The sequence below is a fragment of the Chlorocebus sabaeus genome, chromosome 14 (assembly GCF_047675955.1).
Source record: "Chlorocebus sabaeus isolate Y175 chromosome 14, mChlSab1.0.hap1, whole genome shotgun sequence".
Taxonomy (NCBI): Eukaryota; Metazoa; Chordata; class Mammalia; order Primates; family Cercopithecidae; genus Chlorocebus; species Chlorocebus sabaeus.
The window spans coordinates 44,169,235-44,194,398 of record NC_132917.1 but is presented as its reverse complement, the minus strand read 5'-3'; the positions used below and the strand labels follow the sequence as shown (position 1 = coordinate 44,194,398).

Here is a 25,164-nt window from a genome sequence, read left to right as displayed (position 1 = left end):
CTGCTTTTTAAGTGAACAACACAGTAGATATGAGCCAAGTGCTATAATTTTCAATTCAACAAATGTATACATGTCCCGTGGATCCATTTCTTAATTTATTATTATTATTATTATTTTGAGATGGAGTCTCACTCTGTCACCCAGGCTGAAGTGCAGTGGCACAATCTTGGCTCACTGCAAACTCTACCTCCCGAGTTCAAGCGATTCTCCTGCCTCAGCCTCCCAAGAAGCTGGGATTACAGGCGCATGCCACCCTGCCCAGCTAATTTTTGTATTTTCAGTACAGACAGGGTTTCACTACGTTGTTCAGGCTGGTCTTGAACTCCTGACCTCATGATCCACCCACTTTGGCCTCCCAAAGTGCTGGGATTACAGACATGAGCCACCACACCCAGCCTCTTAATTTCTTTACTAATAGTACATGATGGTTATATTTAGATCAAAACGCTCTTCTCTAAATATCTACCTACCTCTTTCATTTGACCTTACATTTTGAGATAAGGAGAAATCAAGCAGAGAAACAGTGTACGCTATGACTTTAATGTACAGGATCACTCAAGTGAAAAACAACAGAGACTATACTGCCATTCAGCACTTGTAATCAGCCTCCAGAGAACTGTACAGAATGGATAACACCATTCGTTTATTATTTATTTATTTTTATTTTATTTTATTTTATTTTATTTTATTTTATTTTGAGATGGACTCTCGCTCTGTTGCCCAGGCTGGAGTGTGGTGGCACAATCTCAGCTCCCTGCAACCTCTGCTTCCTGGGTTCAAGCCATTCTCCTGCCTCAGCCTCCCTAGTAGCTGGAATTACAGGCACGTGCCACCATGCCTGGCTAATTTTTGTATTTTTAGTAGAGACGGGATTTCACCTTGTTGGTCTGGCTGGTCTCAAACTCCTGACCTCAGGTAATCTGCCCACCTCAGCCTTCCAAAGTGCTGGGCTTACAGGCATGAGTCACCGCGCCCGGCCTCTTTAATTTATTTTTAAACTACATTCCAAATTGAATTTTTAGGATATTTTGTGGATGCTTCCTATTGCTCAAGTTAGTGCTTATTTACTTACTCAGTGTCAAAATAGTTTTAGAAGGCTTGTAAGTAATTCAATGCAATGTATTGATTCAAAAGATTTACCTGGCCAAGCGCGGTGGCTCACGCCTGTAATCCCAGCACTTTGGGAGGCCGAAATGGGTGGATCACCTGAGGTCAGGAATTCAAGACCAGCCTGGCCAATATGGCAAAACTCTGTCTCTACTAAAAATACAAAAAATTAGCTGGGCGTGGTGGCAGGTACCTGTAATCCCAGCCACTCGGGAAGCCAAGGCAGGAGAATTGCTTGAAACTGGGAGGCAGAGCTTGCAGTGAGCCTGATGGTGCCATTGTACTCCAGACTAGGCGACAGAGCCAGACTCAAAACAAAAAACAAACAAACAAAAATCTAAATAAACATTACAATGGCCAAAAACAATTTGTGTCAAAGATATGCTAGCCATTATTTTGGTTATTTGCTCATTCATTTAACACATATTTGAAGCCCCATTGTATGTACAGGAGTAGAGTAGGCATTGCAGGGGATGTACAGAACAAATAGACAGACTGCTTGTGGGTTATCACCAGCTATTGGAGTCAATCCATTGAAACATAATACTCATGATAAGCAGTTCCATCTCCTTGTGGTTACTTTTATATGCTGTGTTTTCTCTGATAATGTCTTTATCCTCGAAGAGTCTTGGCAGAAGAATTATGGAGGATTCAGTGCAAATCTATACTGTCTTTAAAAAAAAAAAATTGAAAACAATGGTCATGTTAAATCTTAATTGGCTACGTATCCAAAGCCAAAGTTTCTTGATGATGTTAATGATACTTTGGGCAATGAATCAACAATGAAAGAGAAGTTAAAGAATCAGCTGAAATTGAAGCACCTAGGATGACCATTTAAAAAAAAATTAAAAAGACTACTTTGAATGATGACTTTAAAAAACTAAGGAAACTGGTGCAAACCATTTAAAAAATAGTTTGATGAATGGAATTTTACAAAAACACTTGAGACAAAACTTGGGGAAAGGATACAATATATAAGAGAAAGGCAATAATGTTACATTGTCCAAGGCAATATTTATTTGCATATTCAATATACTAATGAATAAAATAAGAAAAAAAGTCTGGTACTCAGGATTTTTTTTTAATTTTAACCCTTATTCAGAATCATGAGGCACTGACAGACTATTCAAATCTCTTTGAGAATCTGTAGATTACCTAATCCAGATGCATTCACTTCATAAATGAGGGAGCTAAAATCTAGAGATATCATATGACCAAGGTCAAATTTTCTAATACATGCAATTGAGTATAAATTATACATTTCCTTGGAGTCTAAATGTTCAGAAACTTTATAAATCAAATGTGACTTTTCTATAAGACAATGTCTTTTTTTTACCTTTGTATCCCCAGTGCTTAGCCTAGTACTTGCCACACAGTAGTTACTCAAATATGTAATGAGTAAACGAATGAACGCTCAGCTAGCCAGAATATTACTCACAGAAATACCTACCCAAACAAATCTGGATGCCCAGCAGTATAATGTACAAGGTTTTGTCTATGAAGACTGCAAATTATATTTGCTCAAACAAGAGAAGTACTTTAAAAAACTAAATCCAATTTTCAACTTTTAGAAATTCTACAAGTAGGAACCAATGGGTATGACAGTGACTAGGCCATTTCTGTTAACACTCAAGATGGGTATTCAAAAGATTACATTTCCTTTACTTAGGTATATAACCCCAATAGGAACATCTTAACCAAAAGCTATTTATTACTTTAGAACTACCAATTACTTTTAAAAATTAATTTTATACATAATGATACATTTCATTTTAAACAGTAATTGCTTCATTTTCAGGGGGGGAGGTGGGGAGCTAAAATTCACCAATCCTTAAACAGAATTTGTTTGTTTTTAATCTCTTAAAACTCTTTAATCTCTGGGTATATTGCTATCCCATTAGTATCAGACAATTACTCTTTGCCTCAGCAATCCTTCACTTGTTAATGAAGTTATTTCTCCAAATTACTATACCTGTCTTTTAGCATATTAAAGAACAGGCAACTGACACATTGCTTTGAATTAATTAGAGTATGTTCCCTTTAGGTGAAATGACAGTCATCAGAGTCTACACTGGGCTTTGAATAGACTTGGAATTTCAGGGTTGATTGTAGCTCTCAATTTTAAGATCTTACACATTTTACATTGGCATGAAAGTACGCTAATAAATCACAAAAAGAGTCTTGTAAAATATACTGATACCTGACTTGTATTTACTAATCTACTGAACTGATGACATTTCCATTTATGGTTTATGCTCAGCTAATTACTTAAGTTTGTCAGGATACACATATTACTACTGGATTACTTGTTTCTTACATTCTGCTTCTTTGGTAGTACATGGTAAGAAACTGCTGAAAAATACTCCCTACCAGTTTTAGACTTTTGTACAGAAATACAAAAACCATGCTACATAAAGAAAACGTAGTAAAAACTATACACAGCTCTCAGCTCTTCTCTATACTTCCACAGAAGTTATTTCCTATGTTTATTAAAACATATCAAATTCATCAAATTATTCATCTATTTCATTAAACTCTAAACCATTTGAGAACAAGGACCAGACATTATTTCTCTTTATACCCCAGGACCTAACAGATTGTCTAGCATGGTAAATATTGGTTAACTGAATTACTGAATGAACAAATGACCCAGTCCTTACATACATCTCCATCAGATTGCTTCTTTGAATTTTGACAACAATTAAAAAAAAGTGACTTTCCATATGAATTATTTTACTAAAATCTCTATAAATTACAGAGTATTCCACAATTAAAGTGTTTTCTATTACCATAGTAAGACATAATGTATGATCTCACATTTTTACAACAATGACAAGTCTTCTATGTTTTTTTAATATTTAGCCATCCAAATCTGCCACTATAATAGTTGCTAGCCTTACTATAAAATGGCTTTAAGATATGCTTTGGGGCCTAAAAAGTATATAAAAACTTGAGAGAATTCCAAATTTACTTATTTGAGATAACACAATAACATCTACTTTTAGAATCAAACCAAGATTCATGTGAAATTTCAAGAGGAAATGAAAAACCAGTCAATACCTAATTTGTAAATAACATAACCCCACATGATATGAAAGTATAAATGTTTCTGAGCCTGAAGAACATAACAAATGTCATGGCAGATATTACCAGTCAGTCATGATTGTCTCTAGGAGTCTAAATGTCAACTAACTATTAAGATAATACATATCTGCAAGAATGCTGGATTCATAATAAAGGACTGACTGGATACTTCGTTGAATTTTGGCTAGCTGTCTTTATGTAGCAAAATATATATATAGAGAGATATATATCTCGGCTGAAATAACAACTAAAAAAATACAGAAGCAGGCTGGGTGTGGTGGCTCATGCCTGTAATCCTGATACTTCGGGAGGCCAAGGCAGGCAAATCGCTTGAGCTCAGGAGTTCAAGACCAGCCTGGGCAATGTGGCAAAACCCTCTCTCTATAAAGAATGCAAATATTAGACAGGTGTGGTGGTGTGCACCTATAGTCCCAGCTACTCAGAAGGCTGAGGTGGGAGAATTGCTTGAGCCCAGAAAGTTGAGGCTGTAGTGGGCCATGGTCATGTCACTATACTCTGACCTGGGTGACAGAGCGAGACCCTGTCTCAAAAAAAATTAATTAATTAATTAAATTTAATACAGGAGCTTTTTGATTGAATGTTTCTGAATACTAGCTTTCCTTACGAGATCTCTGAGTCTTGGGAGGCAGAGTAATAAAACAAAATGAGTTCAGACTTTGAAGTTAGACTAACCTTGGTCAAAGTCATGCTCTAATTTAAACTAGCTGAGTGGCTTTGAGCAACTCACTTAACCCTTCTGAGATACACAGTTTCTTCATCTGTGGATGTAAAGAAATAAATAGGAAATAATTTATGTATTGCAGGGCTTTAATAAAAGAGGTCAACGCCTAGACAAAAACAAACACACAATAAAAAACAAGAAAACTTTCACAAACTAGAGCTACTATTATCATTTTACTATCATTGCCATTATTTTTACTTAAAATGGCCAGGCGTAGTGGCTCACACCTGTAATCCCAGAACTTTGGGAGGCCGAGGTGGGTGGATCACAAGTTTAGTAGATCAAGACCATCCTGGCCAACACAATGAAACCCCATCTTTATTAAAAATACAAAAATTAGCTGGGTGTGGTGGTGTGCACCTGTAGTCCCAGCTACTTGGGAGGCAGAGGCAGGAGAATCGCTTGAATCTAGGAGGTGGAGGTTGCAGTGAGCCGAGATCATGCCAATGCACTCCAGCCTGGGGACAGAGTGAGACTCCATCTCAAAAAAAAAAAAAAAAGACATGCTCTTCTGTCGTCCTCTGCCTCCAAACCAACCCAGGCCTCAATTAAATTTCCCTGATCATTCCCAGCATACTGGGAAATCTATTAGTACAACTTGCTGTTACAGTTGAGCCATATGCTTCTGAAGCCCCAACTTCCAGTAAAGCACAGCAAGAGACAACGACTGACTAACTGAATGAATGAATGACATTTTGAGGTATAGAATAACTGATTTAAGAAAAAATACTTTCACATCAAATTGCAGCTGCCTATCATTGTTTTATCTTAATCTACCCAAGATGCCCTAATGTCTTTAGTCTGTCCATCTAAGTCCTAATCCTTTTAGCCATGGCTCAATCTATCCCTTCTGCATTAAATATTACCTAATTAACAAACATCTGTATAGTACCAAATAAAGTACACTACATGTTTCACTACTACACCTGATAGTAGTATCATTTCCATTTTACTGCAGAGGTTCATAAGGCAAACTTGGCCAAGGCAATCTCCACCTCATCCTTACCCTGCCCTGACATTAGGCAAAAGACACCTGCTGCTGTAAAAGGGGAGAAAACCCACTCATGCCAATGATCCTGCACTAATACAAAGCAAAAGTGTATTACCATCTGGGAAGAAGAACGAACATTGAAAAAGTCTAACCCTTGAGACTCAGGTGCATAGGGTGTGGCCAAGAATGAGCCCTCCAGGCCCTACTACAAGCCTTGAACCAACTTAACAGTCTACTTCTAGAGGCTCGGGAGCACAGAGAGCTGTCATATGCGGTGCCAAGCCTGCTGGAAGCTGTGAAGGGAGCAAAATTATTGAGAAAAACTCTCTAAGACTCCAGGCTCTAAACTAAGCACAAGGTAATGATAGCCCACCAGAACAACTGAAGATAACTACAGCAACAACAAAACCAAACTCAGTTTCACTACTGACTAAATTCACTTAATATCCTACACTAATGACCTAACAGAAGAGGCATGCCCACTTTTGGGCATGAATCTTATTACCTTAGTCCCTGCTGTCCTTTTATATACAATGTCTGGAATCCAATTAAAAAGCACAAGAGACTGTTTCAGTTAAGTAGACAGAAATTATAAGGAATAGCATAGGTATAAAAAAATAATTTGTCTGGGCACAGTGGCTCACGCCTATAATCCCGCACTTTGGGAAGATGTGGTGTGGTGGGCAGATTGCTTGAGCCCAGGAGTTCTAGACCAGCCTGGCTGAGCAACATGGAAAAACCTCGTTTCTACAAAAAAATACAAAAAGCAAGCTGGGTGTGGTAGTGTGCTCCCATAGTCCCAGCTACTTGGGAGGCTGAGGGATCCAGGAAGTTGCAGATGCAGTAGGCCATGATGGTGCCACCGCATTCCAGCCTGGGCAACAGAGTGAGACCTTGTCTCACAAATAATAATAATTTAATGTTAATAAACATTTTACAATTAATCTCCCCAGAAAACTTACCATTAAAACAACAACAACAACAAAGATAAACAAAACAAATGTGCTAAACACACATACACAAAGACACTGGGGTGGTATTAAAGAGAAACTCAAGGGTGACAATTCTAAAATAAAATATGTAGGTTGAAACTATCTGTAAGTATCTGAATAGGAATATCTCTTATAATAAATCAAACTTATTATAACTCTAAACTCATCATTTACTAGGGCACAATTTAAACAATAGCTGTTACATAAATTTCCCTTTTAAAAAATGGTAATTTTTTTTTAAAAAACAGACTTAAGGCAAAATGACAAAGACACTTGGTTAGGAACATTTGGAGCAAGGCTCTAATTGAAAGCAGAGAATATAATTAGAGGCATACTAAAACACAAAATGAAATGCCCAACTGTCAGGTGAAACATGAATTCTATTACCTGCCTAGTATCTTTCCAATACATTTCTTTTTTTTTTTTTTTTTTTTTGAGACGGAGTCTTGCTCTGTCGCCCAGGCTGGAGTGCAGTGGCCGGATCTCAGCCCACTGCAAGCTCCGCCTCCCGGGTTTTCGCCATTCTCCTGCCTCAGCCTCCCGAGTAGCTGGGACTACAGGCGCCCGCCACCTCGCCCGGCTATATTTTTTGTATTTTTTAGTAGAGACGTGGTTTCACTGTGTTAGCCAAGATGGTCTCGATCTCCTGACCTCGTGATCCGCCCGTCTCGGCCTCCCAAAGTGCTGGGATTACAGGCTTGAGCCACCGCGCCCGGCTCCAATACATTTCTTTTTGTCTAAGTTGGCCAGACTCAGTTTCTATCGCTCACAACCAAAGAACACTAACTGATACAACTAGATACCCCTGGTTACAAGTTAAATATGGTCTGTTGAAAATGGGGCATCTTTAACTATGAAATTGATTGGTTCAGTTACCATAACAAAAAAGGCTTAAAGTTTAGGCAAAAATTTTAGGAGAATACTGAATTAATATATAAAAGGCCAAAGTTGGCCGGGCGCGGTGGCTCAAGCCTGTAATCCCAGCACTTTGGGAGGCCGAGACGGGCGGATCACGAGGTCAGGAGATCGAGACCATCCTGGCGAACACGGTGAAACCCCGTCTCTACTAAAAAATACAAAAAACTAGCCGGGCGAGGTGGCGGGCGCCTGTAGTCCCAGCTACTCGGGAGGCTGAGGCAGGAGAATGGCGTAAACCCGGGAGGCGGAGCTTGCAGTGAGCTGAGATCCGGCCACTGCAGTCCAGCCCGGGCTACAGAGCAAGACTCCGTCTCAAAAAAAAAAAAAAAAAAAAAAAAAAAAGGCCAAAGTCTTCTTTCTAATTATTACCCAGCAATTTCTGTTAGAAGTTTGGGAACAGAATCAGAGTTCAATATATATTTCATAGGTATGAGCTATCAATCCCTTCTTTCCAAAGGCAAATTATGATCTAATTCATCATTTGGTTTCTTATGCATATCACTTTCTGTATCTCTTTACAGCTTTAAACATGCGTTATTATTATCTTGGATGATAATAACTCTTATAATAATATCTTGGATGAGTTGACATTCATTTCCTAAATATTCTATTTTTACATTTTTTTTCAAATCTTCATTACATTTTCCCCCAAAGTAACATATAGTTGAAACAAATTAAGTACAAAGATTAATAGAGATAAAGTTAATTTTTCTTCTACCCCATTCCTTCAAGTTCCAATTTCCTAAAACAACTAACTTTGATAAATTGGTATATATGTCTTCACAGCTTTTTGCACATTCATTGAGTTTCTTAATGAAATTACATTTTATGCATTACTCAACACCTAAAAATACATCTTGGACATCCCTCCAGAATACAGCATATAACTCAATCCATTCTTTTTGACTGCTATATAATAATCCATTGTATGGACACACCATAATTTTTCCAACAATTCCATTAGTAATGGAAGTACAGTTGTCAGACTGTTTCCAAGTTATTTTCCTTTCCAATCCAAATAGTGCTATATTTAACATCCTTGCTCATATGTCTTTACGAGCTAGAGGACTGATACCCAAAAGTGGGATTATTGGGTCAAAAGAAATGAAAAATGATACTTAACCTCTTTTAAACCTTGTATTTAGATAGATTTTAATATGCACAAAAACACAGAGAATAGAAAATAATTAGCTCCCATTTATCTATTGTTCATTTTTACAATTGCCAAATTTCAATGCTCCCTTTTCCCCTTGTCTAAGAAATTTAAACACTACACGTTTTAGTATTTCTATCTCCATGAAAGACTCTAAAAGTTTATCAAAATCCTTTTTGGAGCACTCGTTATATAGTAACCACCAGCATTTATATTCTCTTTAATATTATACATAACTTTTTTTTTAAAAGACACTCTTAATATTCACTTTCTGCTCCCACTAAGCTCTTTGCAATGGAGAAACAGCAGAATCAAAGCATCTAAGATGGTAGAAAAAGAAACTAGGAAAGATCATCCTAAAAGCATAAAAAGACCTTGAGAAGGAACAATATCAGGCAGGCACACAGGTATATTAAGTGACAGAGGCAACAAAGAGAAAGAAAAGAGAAACATTAAGTAGATTTTTAAAAGCTAGCATTAGCTGGTAGGAAAAGTACTTAAGGGATTGCTGGTGGTCTGAGTGGGAAATTTAAGCAAAGAAATAGCAATTCATGAGGAATAGGGCATGCTATTTGAATGTATTTTTGAACTAGTTGCTTAAAATATATTGCACTGATCAAAAAACTACATGAATGGCAACTTAGTGCTCTCCTAGCAAAAGATATCTGGAGGGGAAAATATCGCCAATACATAACATTTTAAAAATAACATTTATGTCTTTTAAAAGATGAGTAACATCCCTACTAAAGAACAACAATGCAAAATGCATACATATGCACACATACATGCAAAAGTGACACTAATATGAGTGTGTTCTTGGAGGGGAAAAGAAAGCCACGTAATGAAATTTTAAACGCATTGTAAATTATTTTGTACAGTGAATATTTCCTAAAATAATCATATCCTAATTTATTTAAAGTGTGGTTTCCTTTTTTAAATAATAAGTTCACTAATCCACAAAGCATATATTGAGTATTCATTATATGCCAGGCACTGTAAAAACAAAACATCACTCCTGCCTTCTGGAAGCTTACAGTCCAGTAAGTGATTTAGACATAGTTATAACACAATGTGATATGTTTTAATGGTATATTAAATTTAAAAATCTACAGGTAAACATAGAAAGGACCGATGAACTGTAGCTTAGGAGAGTCAGGAAAAGCTTTATAGGTGACATTTGAGTTGAATCTTGAAGGCTGAAGAATTCAGAAATGAGGGAAGAAAGAATTTCTAACATTTATGCAAAGCCTTGGTGATTTATCTGAATACATGTAAACTGGAAATGCTGTTCTAGTGTAGATTTGACAAGAACCATATGTAGTCTAATTAAATGAAGTATTAAAAATTTTATTACCTTATTTTTAAGTGGTTATAGCATTTATGTGAAATTAATGCACATGAGTGCATATATGTGTGTATGTGTTAAAGATGGTAACTAAAGATGTTAGAGTGAATCTACGTATCAGCTTCCCCCTCTTCCTGATACCCCACCTAAAATAAAAGTAAGTACATTTAAAAACAAAATGAAGGTTCATAAAGGCACAAAAAACTGAATCTTAAATCAGCAGTCGTGAGAAGCTAAGAAGCAACCTGAGTTACAGGTCTATGAGTAGGGATAAGGATGGACTAAACACAGAAGAATTTGTTGAAAATCTACTTACAAAACAATTAGATGTTGAAATCTCATCTCTTATTCCAAAGATATGTGCAACCATCCCTGCTCCATCCTGTCAGATGTCTTCGGGTCTAGTCTCTCCAGACTGGAGGGCATTTGTGCAGCTCAAGGAGGTTGGTGGTAGGGAAGGTAAAATACTTTTTAATTGGGGGTTGAGTAACTGATTGGGGGGTTGAGTAACTGCGGACTCTTCTTCCTATCCATCTTCCAAAATGCTAGCTGCTAAGGTATATATACTTCCCAAAGCAGCAAGCTCAAAAGGGTTTTCTCTGATAAACTGGCCAGCTCAAGGGAAACACCATATGGACATCCAGGGTTCCCCAAGAAACAACCTAACCAGATCATCCCACAGAGGAAACTGTAGTATCAGTGTCCCTTCCAGTCAGTTTTATAGTACACAACTCTTAAGAAGCACCAGAAATGTAATGAAAGCCTCTACTGTAACAGAGACCAAAGAAAAGAAACAGACAAAGCGATTTAAAGGAAATAAAGACTATAAAGACAGGAAAAAAAAAAAACTTTCAGTAATATCTTCAAAAAATGCAAGAAAGGCAATTAAGAAATGTGAAAAGAATGCTATGGGGGAAAAATCTAAGAAAAGAGAAAAAGAACTTTTGGACATTGAAAAGCATAAAAATAGAAATAAAAAACTCAACAGAAAGGTTAAAAGACAGTAAAGAAAAAGTAAAAAAAAAAATGCAAAAGATGAAAAGATAATTAGAGAACTGTCCAGGATGTACAACATTCAAAAACGGAAGTTACTGAAACAGAGAAAACAGACGGAAGAAAGTCATTAAAAGAATAATTCAAAAAAATTTTCCAGACTAAAAAATATGACTTTCTAAATTGAAAGTGCCCAAGAAATGTCCAACACAATGTTTGAAAATAGAGCCACACAAAGATACTTTATCATAAAATATTGGAATAATGGGAATAACAGAAGATTCAATCAAAGGGAATTAACAAGTTTCATAAAAAAGATAAGTTAGAATAGCATTGGATTACTCAAATGCAACGCTAGAAGCTACGACACATTACTGTAAAACTTTGAAGGGGAAATTGTTTTAAATTCTATCATTTTATATACAACCAAAGTAATACAAGTTCTCAAAAAATTACTTCCCCTTACTTTCTCAGGAAGCTATTGGAGTTTATAATCCTCCAAAAGAACAGAGTAAACAAAAAGGAAGCCATGGAATTTAGAACAAGATACAAAACAAAAGCAATGAAATGAATACTCAAGATGATAGTGAAGGAAGATGTCAAGATGTTTGTTGCAGGTGTAGAGGCCAAACTGGAAGAGGTCAGAAGGTTCAGAAAAGACTCCAAGAACAAGAAATTGATCTACATATAGATAATTTTAACTGAAAATATATTAAACCTTAAAAATGTACAAATAAAATCATGTCCTGAGACAATATGTTCATGCCATTAAATTCACATTTAATGTAGTTAGTCAAGCCATTTTTTTGCCAAAATTCTAAAAATTGTTAGCAGGATAAATTATTCATTGGTGAAGCAATGTAGCCATTTTAATTTTTTTTTTTTTTTTTTTTTTTTTTTTGAGACGGAGTCTCTGTCATCCAGTCTGGAGTACAGAGCAATCTTAGCTCACTGCAACCTCCGGCTCCTGGGTTCAAGAGATTCTCCTGCCTCAGCCTCTCGAGTAGCTGAGACTACAGGCACCCGCCACCATGCCTGGCTAATTTTTATATTTTTAGTAGAGATGGAGTTTCACCATGTTGGCCGGGCTGGTCTCGAACTCCTGACCTCAGGTGATCCACCCACTTCGGCCTCCCAAAGTGCTGAGATTACAGGCGTGAGCCACTGCGTCCAGCCTTTGCATTATTTTTAAAACATGTTTGCTGGTGAGACTTCAGATATAGTTCACAGAAATCATCCAAGTACCTGGATGCATCAGATACTGAGATATTTATCCAAATTTAACATGCAGTAGTTTCTTCAACATGTGTAGAAAGAATGTTTTATTCCTTTGTACTTCAAAGTTGATAAATCATTTGGGAATTGAAAATGCAGGACAGCACATAATAGGAATTTAATAAACACTTGTTGAGATTGCTCTTTCTGTTCCAATCTATAAATAAACAAGAACCAAATGAAGATCAAGTTAACTATGTATTTTATATACATACATATATATACACACATATAAGTGTACACGCACATACACACATATACTCACAAATATTTAAAACTTCTCCAGTAGCTCTACTTTCAATTTCAATTTTTAAATGCATTTCACAATTTTAACTCAAATGAGCATGTTTCAAAAATACGCTTTCTGGAAGGTACTGGCTGTTGAAAAATATTTAAAATAGTGTTAGCTTATTTTTTATTAAATAAAATAATATAAATATTTGTTAATAGCTGTTGCCATTCAAGGACAGTATGGGAAAAAAAATATTTCCCAAAGATTAATGATTAACCTGTTGAATTTTTTAAAAAGGCTTATCACCAAAAAAATTTTTAAGTATTTCATTTAAATAGCTTTGATAAACAAAATGACTAACGAGAACTGGCTCATCTTAAGTAGATAACTAAATATACAAAGTTTAACATCTTAAATGCTTCCAAATATACAATATGCATCAGGGGTTGCAAATTTGAATGTCCTTGGGTAGAGTGGTGAGTGCCAAGGCAAAATAAAGACCCTGCTCATTCCAGATAATGATTACCATGTAAGCTTAGACTCAGGCCACTAGATCATTTTTTTTTCTCTAAAAGAAACTGAAAAATCGACATTTTTATGTGAATATTTCTGATTTTTAAATCCTGGTTGTGATTTTTAAAAAATTATTGTATTACCTAAATAAAATATGTATGTGTTCTAAACTCAGTTTCTATTAGTTTATAGGGCTTGTGGTATATGTCCTCTAAAATTGAAACTTAGATTTACCTCTCTGTTATATACAATATATTAATATATCAAATATAAATACACTTGTGTAGAATGAACAGATTTGTTTGGGTATGAGTTGGGATTCAAATGAATCAATGCATACTTACTGAATACCACTCGGGTCAGGCTTTGTGAAAGGTACTATGCTGGGATAAAGAGGTATAAATGAATATAAATAATTAAGCTTCGAATCTTTCTCTTTCCTTGTCTTCTAAACATACATATATAATTTATCATCCAAATCAGAGCACTTTTGGTAGTGAAAGTAGGCATTGTTAATAATTATGATAAGAACAACTGCGACCATGCCAGGCAAACAAGGCTGTATAGTCACCCTAACTAAAAGAACTTGGTCTGTTTCTGTCTCTTCTTCCTCCAGTCTGCCTACCCCAGGCTCACCTCCTGCAAGAAAAATCCTACCTTGACAGACTTCTTCCTCAGTTCTATCATGACAAAATCAGAAGGAAAGGGGATAAAATGGAAGACAAGAATTTTCTTATGATGGATATAAGAGTTAGAATTGTTTTCTTAGTATTTTTTTTTTCTTGATTATTTTGTATTTAAGAGGAGTAGAACCAGCAGCAATGTGAGATGGCAGTAGGTGAGAGAGGGAAAAAGGAAATGGTAACAAATCTGTGGGAAATAAAAGAAAGATCAAAGAGGGCAATAAGAATCAATGCCCCCTCCCGCAACAAATTTCTTGTTATACTAATTTCTCTGTTAAAGAAATTCAGAGGATAGGCACAAGCAGAGAAGAACTTGTGGTTTTCATCCCACACATATCATTTCTTACTTGTATCTAATGGCAGTCCAGTCAATCCCCACTAAATTCTGATTAAGTCGCCAAATATTAAAATAAAAACAAAGTCCAGGATTAACCAAAATATTATTTGTCTGTGTTTGACTATTACACAATTTAAAACAATACTTTTTTGTAGAAAGTCAATCAGAAATTAAGTGATACAGAAGTCTGATCTTCAACACCCTGGAAGGGCAAAGGCTTAAGACAAACTATGGATTTACCATTCACAGCCAAGACTGCACCTGATCCAGCACACTAGGACAAGCATTTTGTGAGCATGTGGCATATCTATAATTACATAAAACATGCACCTTGTCAATCTCATACACACAGAATGATTGGAAAGTTCTCCTTATCCCTTCCTGCAAACTGTTCCTACCTCCCAGAATATAATGAAAATATTCAGACTCAGGGCTGAGTGGAGAGTAAAAGTTCAGAGAAGAGAATATGTTTTTAACATGGAGTATATACACACAAACACTAAATTCATTCAATCATCAAATATTTTGTTCTTATCAAGCATTGACAAGAGTAGTGCAATATACGCAGTTCATATAAATGTCCAAATATAACAATTCTCCATGGAAAGGCTATCCACAATCCAAACAACTTGGTTAAAATCAAGAATATCCTTTTAGTTGAGCTCTTTGTGTGATTTACGTTTATGTAAGCACTTCTAAAATATATAGCCATAAGTTTGAGATGTACCTTAGAGAAGGGGCTATGTTAAAACGTAACTTGTTATTACTATTGTATTACCGTTACAAAAATCAGCACTTCTCAAAAAAAAAAAAAAAAGAAAGAAAGAAAGAAAGAAACTGAAGTAAAACAAAGCCCGCATTTGGTTTAAGACTATTAAAAGAAAACGCATTCTTTCTCCCCTCTCCTTGCTCCCCAAATCCCTACTCCATTAGATTGTCAACTACCTTGCAGAAACCCTGGAGAGCCCATTTTTCCTTGACCTTTAATCAGTCTCCTCTGAGACAATCTGCTGCACGGAATTCCATTTGCCAAAGTTATTTTCTAGCCCTTCAAGTTACCACTTTCAGTTTCAATTCCCATCACAAACTTTTAAATTTCATTTCTCTCCATTTTGGAGAAATGTAACCTTTAAGAAATAAAGTAGAATAGTTAAATTCCTGTGCCACCACCTACTAAATCTTTAAGCAAATTACTTTGTTCTGGATATCAGTTTCCTCACCCCTTGGAAAGTCATTAAGATTATTAAATGGGACAGTACTTACAAAGTTCCTGACAAATACTGCAAAGGATGCAAAAGTAATGGTAGCTATTTAAAAGACAGACAAAGGAAAACTACTCAGTATTTCTGCTTAGGGGAAAAATAAAAAGACTTTGTTGGCATATTTTGTGCTAAAACTTGGAAGTACCTATATTAGGAACATCCCTTTAGATATTTAAAGGAGGGAGAAACTAGCAGGTTTATGACAAAGACATGGACTACCTCTCTATATTATTGCACTGATTAAGGCATATGAATCTACAAAGGATTATAGGGTTTATTTCAGTCATTTCCCACGATAGCACCAAGTTCTATTGTCAAAGAACTATTCCAATTCTGCGGTTTCTTATTTCAAATAGAAATTTTTAAAATACATTAAAAAGAGACTTCTTGTTCCTTCTCTGATAATTGATAACAAATGTGTAGGGCTCTGTTTACGAATTAGGGGCATGCTAACCCAATTTTGAGCTAAAAGAAAAAACTGTCCTGACAAGTGTGGAACTAAGAAGTTGGAGACACACGGCTAGGGAAACTACCATCTAGCAACCAAAGCCAACCTCCAGAAATTCTAACACAGACTAAGAATCAAAGACTACATGTACATTATGATGCTAAAGAGGGACTAAGAATCCAGTGCCGTGCTGCATAACATCAGTGCTCCACTGGCTTTCAGGTCCACTATAATCCCAGGGCTGCTGACCATTACCCATGCGTTCTAACCACATAATGCATGGATGACCTTATGTATTTATTTTCTAACACAACTTATAAATGTTCTAGGCCCAAAGCTCAATATTCTGCCACTGACTGACTTTAACCTCTTTGTACTTTCCCAACCTAAAAAAGGGCTAAAATGATTTGATCCCTGATTTCTTATCTCATACGTGTAATGGGGGACTAATAACGTTAACATCTAACATGCTGTGAGCTCCTTCAAGAAAAGTATTATTTTAAAACAAAATATTGTATACTTTTTCTTTTTTTTTTTTTGAGATGGAGTCTCGCTCTGTCACCCAAGCTGAAGGGCAGTGGCGCAATCCCGGCTCACTGCAACCTCCGCCTCCTCGGTTCAAGCGATTCTCCTGCCTCAGCCACCCGAGTAGCTGGGACTACAGGCATGTGCCACCACGCCCAGCTCATTTTTGTTATTTTTAGTAGGAATGGGGTTTCACCATGTCGGCCAGGATGGTCTCATCTCCTGACCTTGTGATCCGCCCACCTTGGCCTCCCAAAGTGCTGGGATTGCAGGCGTGAGCTACTGTGCCCAGTCAATATTGTATACTTTTTCACTGGTAAAATGAATTGCTTCTTTTTTTCACAATGCTGTCCTAAGCAATTTGAAATTTTATCATAGCTTTCAGTCAAAAAAAAAAAAAAATACTCAGTTTGGAAATTAAAGAGTAGTTTTTCAAATGAAAATAGCATTATTTTTTTCCAGTTATAAAAGGAATATACGCCAATCCCTCCCAGGTACAAGCGATTCTCTCTGCCTCAGCCATCCCAGTAGCTGGGATTACAGGCACCTGCCACCATGCCCGGCTAATTTTTGTAATGTTTAGTAGAGACAGGGTTTCGCCATGGTTTTTTGTTTGTTTTTTGACACATTGTAATTTGCAATTCCAGCTACTCAGGAGGCCGAGGCAGGAGAATTGCTTGAACCTGGGAGGCAATTGCTTGAACCCGGGAGGCAGAGGTTGCAGTGAGCTGAGATCATGCCACTGCACTCCAGCCTGGGCAACACGGCGAGACAATGTGTCAAAAAACAAACAAAAAACCATGGCGAAAACCCGTCTCTACTAAAAATTACAAAAATTAGCCGGGCGTGGTGGCAGGTGCCTGTAATCCCAGCTACTGGGAAGGCTGAGGCAGAGAGAATCGCTTGAACCTGGGAGGGACTGGCGTGTATTCCTTTTATAACTGGAAAAAAATAATGCTATTTTCATTTGAAAAACTACTCTTTAACTTCCAAACTGAGTACAAAGCCTGGCTAATTTGTGCATTTTTCGTAGAGACAGGGTTTCACTATGTTGGCCAGGCTGGTCTCGAACTCCTGGCCTCAAGCGATCCACCCACCTTGGCTTCCCAAAGTTCTGGGATTACAGGTGTGAGCCACTGCGCCCCTCCTGGTTTCATTTTTTTTTTTTTCTTTTTTTAGAAGGGGAATTATTCGTTGAAAGATATGGATATTTAAAATTATGAAAGATACAATCAGACTGCCTCTGGAAAAGCAGAATTATTTTACCTCCTCCCCACCAATAGTGTATGAGAATACCCAGTTCCCTACAATGTACTGGTTACTGCTTAACTTCTTTCATCTTCGCCAACCTGATAAGCAAAAATTATCTCACTTTTAAAATTCACTCCCTCAATTCCTAGTAAAATAACCACTTGATGTACTTATAGAACATTGCTATTTCTTTTGTGAAATACCTCTTCTTAATTTTTTGGCTATGTTTTTCTCTATCTTACAGGTTTTCACATTGTCTTTTTGTTATGGATTTGTGAGAGCTCTTTACAAAATAAAGAAAATACATCTTCATGTGAATATATGTCATAAATAATAATTGCCAGTGTGTAATTTGTATTTCAACTTTTTTGATGTTGCTTTTTGAATAAAGGGGCTTTATTTATTTATTTATTTATTTATTTATTTATTTATTTATTTTTGAGGCGGAGTCTCGCTCTGTCGCCCAGGCTGGAGTGCAGTGGCGGGATCTCAGCTCACTGCAAGCTCCGCCTCCCAGGTTTACGCCATTCTCCCGCCTCAGACTCCCGAGTAGCTGGGACTACAGGCGCCCGCCACCTCGCCCGGCTAGATTTTTGTATTTTTTAGTAGAGACGGGGTTTCACCGTGTTAGCCAGGATGGTTTTGATCTCCTGACCTCGTGATCCGCCCGTCTCGGCCTCCCAAAGTGCTGGGATTACAGGCTTGAGCCACCGCGCCCGGCCGAATAAAGGGGCTTTAAATCTTAATTTAGTCAATCTATTAATCTTTACATTCATGGTGTTTGACTCACACCTAGAAGGACCTTCTTGGTTTCAATATATTAAAATTATTCATCTGAAATATCTAAGAGTGTTATGATTTTTAATTAAATACTTAACCCACATTAAATTTATTTTGGCATATAGTATATAGGAGGGAGTCAGCTTTATTAGTTTCCTAAATTCCTAGGCAATGGTCCCAATACTATTTATTGAAGAATCCATCCTTTCCTCTCTTACTGAAATTGTATCTTCATCATACATTAAGTCACATATATTTAGGTCTTCGTGAACCTTTTATTCTAAAACATTGATTTATATGTGTATTTCTGCAATAATGCCACACTATTTTAATTATGTAGCTTTACACTGTTTTCACATAACAAAATAATGTACGATATTAAAGCAGAATGGCATACATCAAAAACATCTTCTATCTTGTATTATTTTCCGATAGCAAAGGTACTGAAAAAACTCAAGAATGAGACAGATGATATTATTACTAACCATAAAAAATACAAATATTATTTACAGTTTGTACTTTCACATTATCTAATATTATGTTCACCTCACTATAAAGTAGTTATTGTTTCCTATTCAATTTTACATAAGGGGTTAAGACTTGTACAAAGACTTGTCTACAAATACATAGCTAATAACCAGCAGAGCTAAAACCTGAACTTCATACCCCATGTACCTTCCATAACCACTCTACATTAAAAACAGAGCAATGACCCATAAAAACCCAACTTTTTCATTTTTTAATCAAACTACTTTACTGTGTACATGTATATATCTGTATATAAATATAGATATACAATGCATGTATGTATATGTAGATATATAATGCATATGTATACACATATACTACATAGGTGCATTATATATCTGCATATGTACATGTATACACATATGCTACATATATGTATATATGCATATGTATGCACATATACTACATATATGCATTATATATCTACATATACATACATACATACATATGCACTACACATATAGACATCTTTATTTGAATAAGAATAACATTCGAAAATCCAAGCTGACACTCTTGAAGCTTTGATAATTTCACCAACATTCCAAACCCTAACTTTATAACGTAACAACAATGAAACAGAAAAACTAAAAATTTAGACCATATTTCCAAATAAACTATTACCTTTGGTTTCCTAAATACAAGTAAAAAGTGAAAACATATAATTTTTTTTCCTCTAGAAAAACCAGAAAGATAAATATTTGATTTTCTTTTTTTACAGAAAAAGTCTTGCTATATTGCCCAGACTTGCCTCAAATTCTTGGGCTCAAGCAATCATCCAGCCTTAGCCTTCTGAGCAGCTGGGACTACCCGAACATACCACCACACCTGGCTTTTATTTTAATGAGTCTCTCTTTCAATAATAACTGATACTACCCCAAAAGAGATCAGTTTTAGATACATCACAAACAGACAAACAGATCCTGCTATCAGACGACTAGGAAGCAAAGTCTATAGCTGTGTGCATTAAAAACCCTGGTCAGGCCAGGCACAGTGGCTCATGCCTGTAATCCCAGCAGTTTGGGAGGCTGTGGTGGGTAAATCACCTGAGGTCAGGAGTTGGAGGCCAGCCTGGCCAACATGGTGAAACTCTGTCTCTACGAAAAATACAAAAATTAGCTGGACATGGTGGCAGGCGCCTGTAATCCCAGCTACTTGGGAGGCTGAGGCAGGAGAATCACTTGAACCTAGGAGGCAGAGGTTGCAGTAAGCCGCGAATGCACCATTGCACTCCAGCCTGGGGGACAAGAGCGAAATTCCATTTCAAAAAAAAAAAAAAAATTCCAGTCAGTCTTAGAATTCACTGGGGGAAAAAAAAATCATCATTGTCACATGTGGAGTATATATGGCAGAGGGTCTACAGATTCCTCCAGGAGATAAAGCGACACCAACTACTACAGGGTCCTGCCATGGAGCTCAACCAGGAAAAAAAAATTTTTTCAAAGAATAGTAGAGAAATTTTACCAATACATCCCCCAGACTTAAGCTGCAACATTTGCCAGGAATCCTGTTTCACCATGATAATTATTGAAATGATGTAACTACTGAATTCCTATCCCTTACAGGATTATATACATTATATTGTACATAGTTTATAATAAATTATATGAAGTACTAACACTTCTGTTCATACTACTAAATGAAGGATGTGCTAAAAATGTTCAAATGAATCTATTACAGACCCAAGCATAAGATGAGATGTTATAAACAACAAATAGTTATATTAGATACTATGATATCCAAATTTGGATCAAGTAAGCACTGTGGAGAATTACATTTATAAAAATTCCTTTCAGTAGTGGAAAGAAATGACTTTGGAGAAAAGGAAAATGATTTTGGAAGAGACAGTATGGTGCAGCTTCTTTGACCAGAGGTCAGAGGACTAGCTAGAAAGGAGCCCGTGCCCACAGAAAAAGCAGAAGCAAGAAATTTGCTACAATGCTTATAGAGCACTCCCTTATTATCCAAGGTATCCGAGAGACATATCAAAGGAAACACAGAAGCAGCCAGTACCTAATCTGAGGTGAAAGATGTCATCCTATACTTTTCCCTAGGTAGCCTGCCAGCATGTCTTTCCAGGCACAATGAATCAATAGTAGATACAACCTCCTGACCAAGAAGCTTTGATATCTCAAAAGAAAGTAGGTTCTCAAGTAGTAGAAACCAAAGAATGAAATATACATACCTATTCCTAGTTAAAGGTAAGCACTTTCAAAATGGTTTGTTTTCCACCATAGTAAATATAAATACATAAAAAGAAGGTTGGGGTCGTATATCACACAGCAATAAATCAATACGCAGAAGTGATTCATTCTGTACAAGATTCCTCTTAATTTCTTCCCACAACATTCAAAGAAATTCAAGCAAGGAAAAGTTACCTCAAAAATATAAAACACTTTGCAATTCATACATTTACAATCACAAAACTTCTAAACAAAAAGGTAAGTACAAAAAAACTATCTTTTCTAATAGGAAATAAGCTATCTAGAGGTTTCATTTATTTTCCAAAATTAAAGAGATTTTTCTATGTCTTTTCACTTAGAGCATAAACCAATTCAGAAGGTAAGACTGATATTTTCATCTTTCAAAATTTACAATGAATACAACCATTCCCTGATTTTCAAAATGAATTTAAAATTGAAATTAATGGTTCCACTAAACCATGACCATATCGTTTTTACTTTATCTACACATATCAGGTTTTTGTGACTAGAAAATGTTTTAATTAAGCTGTTTTTTCTATTACTAGGAAGCATTATTAACCTAGAAACAAATTCCTAAAATAAACAGATAATTCCATCTATTGGTTCTCTCATCTATTAGAAACTTTTTTCCTCATTCTAATTGTCCTTTAATGTACTACCATGGTGGTGATTTCCAAACTGATACTCTTGTATGGAACTTTAGCTCTCTATCAAAAGTACTTCTTTATTTAAAGCTAGAAGTAGAAAAATTAAACTGTTATTTTAAAAAATTAAACTAAAAAATCAGCCAGGAAAAATCTATTTTTTGTATTTTTGAATTACTGAATAGATTAGATTAGAAATAAATCAAATAGAAATATTTAGACACATCTTCATATGTCGACATGGTAAAAGCTTAGGGTTATTATTTGAGATATTTATCCTAATTATATTGGGCTATGACAAAGAATTATGATTGTGGCGCCCTCTGCTGGGCTTTCTAGTCACAAACCCAATATCACTATTGGCATAAGAAAATCAAATTTTTGAGGCATCAAGTGAAAAATCACTTTTTCAGTCCATGGTTACTTTACGCCCAAGATAATATAAAAGTCATAATCAATATTTACTTTATTGGAACAGGACTTAACCAATTTATCATTAAATGAAACATATAGATTTTTCCATTAAAATAAAAAGAGTAAACATAAAAAGTACACAAACCAACATATTTTAATAGGTCTTATTTTTGTCACCACTTCTATCACTTAACAATATATTCAGGTTTTTAAGACAATATTTATAATGAGGCATTTTAATAAACAGCTATTTTGCTAATTTTATCTAATTTTTCTGCCTTGTTAGTTCAATTAAAATAGTATAAAACAGAATAACCCTAATAATATTATCTTCTTTATTAGAAAAAAAACAAAAGAGGTTATATAGGTACTCATCGCCACTAATAATTAATAGCTTCCATTTATTGAATATCAACTCCGAGCCATGAGGTATGTTATGTACTTTCTTTATAATATAGCTAGTCCTAAAAGATGAAAACAGTTGAGGTTCATAGAGATGACACAAATTGCTTAAGATGAATTTCAGAGCCAAAAGTCAAATGCAGGTGGGTATCATTCCAAAGTCTTAAACCTTTCTACCAAACAACAGACAACAATAAAAAAAACACCCTTAATATGCAACCTTTCTGTTTGTTCATGCAACAACAACACGGGGTATGGAACAAGTTGACGGGAAAAAATGTTAGAGAAGGATAAGACAGTTATTCATGCCTAAAATAATAATCGATGCCTTTAGGAAATTATTTTTATTTTACATAATGCTGCCAGCTAGGGGCCCTATTTCATACTGAGTCAACTGGGAACAATACTTGACTTTTACATTACTGAATCAGAAATTCCACATTTAACATTCTAGAATCATTTTCTGAAATTACATATGTGTAAGGCTGACTTAATGATATTTAACATTACCCCAGAACTAAAAGAGTATGTATCCTCAACCATCATTGGTATGCTTTGCCCAGTCCTTGCCTAGACCTAATAAAAATATGAGATATGCCTAAGTGGGAAAGAATTCACTAAATGCCAACATGGAGAAACTAAAAGGCATTCTGGTTCAAGTTGGTGTTTGGAAAATTAAAAAAAGAAAGAAAATTTTTAAAAAGGCACATCTGTCACTATCCATGAAAAAGAAACCTATATTATTTTAGGTATTTAGGATAATTTAAGGACATTTATAGATTCCTTAGTGAATCACAAGTATTTTTCTATAAAATCAAAAGCTTATAATGTGGACATAAGAACAAAAGTACATTTGAGTATTACTGAACATAATTCTACGCAAATCTATTCATTTGATAAAGCTGCATTGTTAAGCCAAAGACACTACCTAAATTCAGACAATAGTTAACTTTTCTGAAATTTTCTTTGAGAAAAAGAGTATAAGTACTATTTTCACATTTAAAATGGTCATATTTCATTGACAATTCACTATCTTAAGAGAAATGTCCTATACAAAAAACATAAAAAGTCCATAGCTCTTATGATGGTATTCTGTTTAACTCAGTGACATAAAGGTATTCTTGGCTGATTTCTTTCATCACATGAAATTAATTACAAGAATGATAAGAAATATTTAAGTGATTTTCTCAGTGGACAAATCTATCACCACTTAATCAGAAGCTTGGATGAAAAGGCAATATATTCTGTAATATTGTAATACTGCGTCAAACAAAAGCACTCTGGTATTAATGTATAGTAGCATCAAGAAAAATATGTTCTGGGTTTATTCTACAGTGAAAGTAAAGAAGCAAGAAATGGCAAAGAAAGCACCCAAAACAAAGCAAAGAAAGAAGAAACAGCCCCACTATTAAATTAACTGAGGTCAAAATGTAAACAAAAATAAAAGGGGCAGTACTTCAGTGTCCACTGTCCTTTCTGACCTACATTCTCTCTCTCTCTCTCTCTCTCTCTCTCTCACACACACAGACACACACATCTGCAAAGTGTAAAAACTGCAGTATCCCATTTTGTCGGTGTACCTTATAAAAGGCTTATTTTGCAGCTGAAGACGGTAAAACTTTCTATTTCATATATATGCATACATTTAGTGAGTATAAAAAATATTCAGCACTTTGGGAGGCCGAGACGGGCGGATCACGAGGTCAGAAGATCGAGACCATCCTGGCTAACATGGTGAAACCCCGTCTCTACTAAAAAATACAAAAAACTAGCCGGGCGAGGTGGCAGACGCCTGTGGTCCCAGCTACTCGGGAGGCTGAGGCAGGAGAATGGCGTAAACCCGGGAGGCGGAGCTTGCAGTGAGCTGAGATCCGGCCACTGCACTCCAACCCGGGCGACAGAGCGAGACTCTGTCTCAAAAAAAAAAAAAAAAAAAAAATACTAGTGAGAAGAAAACATCAACTATAAATTCACTTTGTAAAACACTAAATATATTTTTATAGAGTGAATGTATAACTTACAAACATTTCCTGTATTGTCAAAGCTGGTAAGGACATCTTCAACATTCAAGGATCCACTATTATGCCTAGAAAGAAGTAAAGCGTTTGCTTTAATCATTCTGAAAAGTTAACATTTTTAGTTTCCAAAAAAGCTGAGACTGAGACTGTATATTATGATACAGCCAATAGCAATAAATTATTCCATGCTATATTTTAAGAATATTTTCTGCCCACTAGAGGGAGAAGGAAAAGAAATAACAGTATGGTCCTCAGAATATTTAACATAAAGACTTTTTAAATGATAAATCTACATCTTAAAGTACTAACAAATAATATTTACTTGT

At 35.8% G+C, this 25,164-nt stretch overlaps 1 protein-coding gene across 2 annotated transcripts in view; it reads right to left on the bottom strand.

Annotated features, from left to right (window-relative positions):
- The window catches only part of CAMKMT (calmodulin-lysine N-methyltransferase), a 418,274-nt gene that overhangs the window by 363,723 nt on the left and 29,387 nt on the right, over positions 1-25,164 (bottom strand). For both annotated transcript variants that reach the window (XM_038006250.2, XM_038006251.2), the window contains exon 3: positions 24,842-24,906. In XM_038006250.2, coding sequence (XP_037862178.2) covers positions 24,842-24,906 — 65 coding nt within the window. The remainder of the gene's footprint in view (positions 1-24,841; positions 24,907-25,164) is intronic.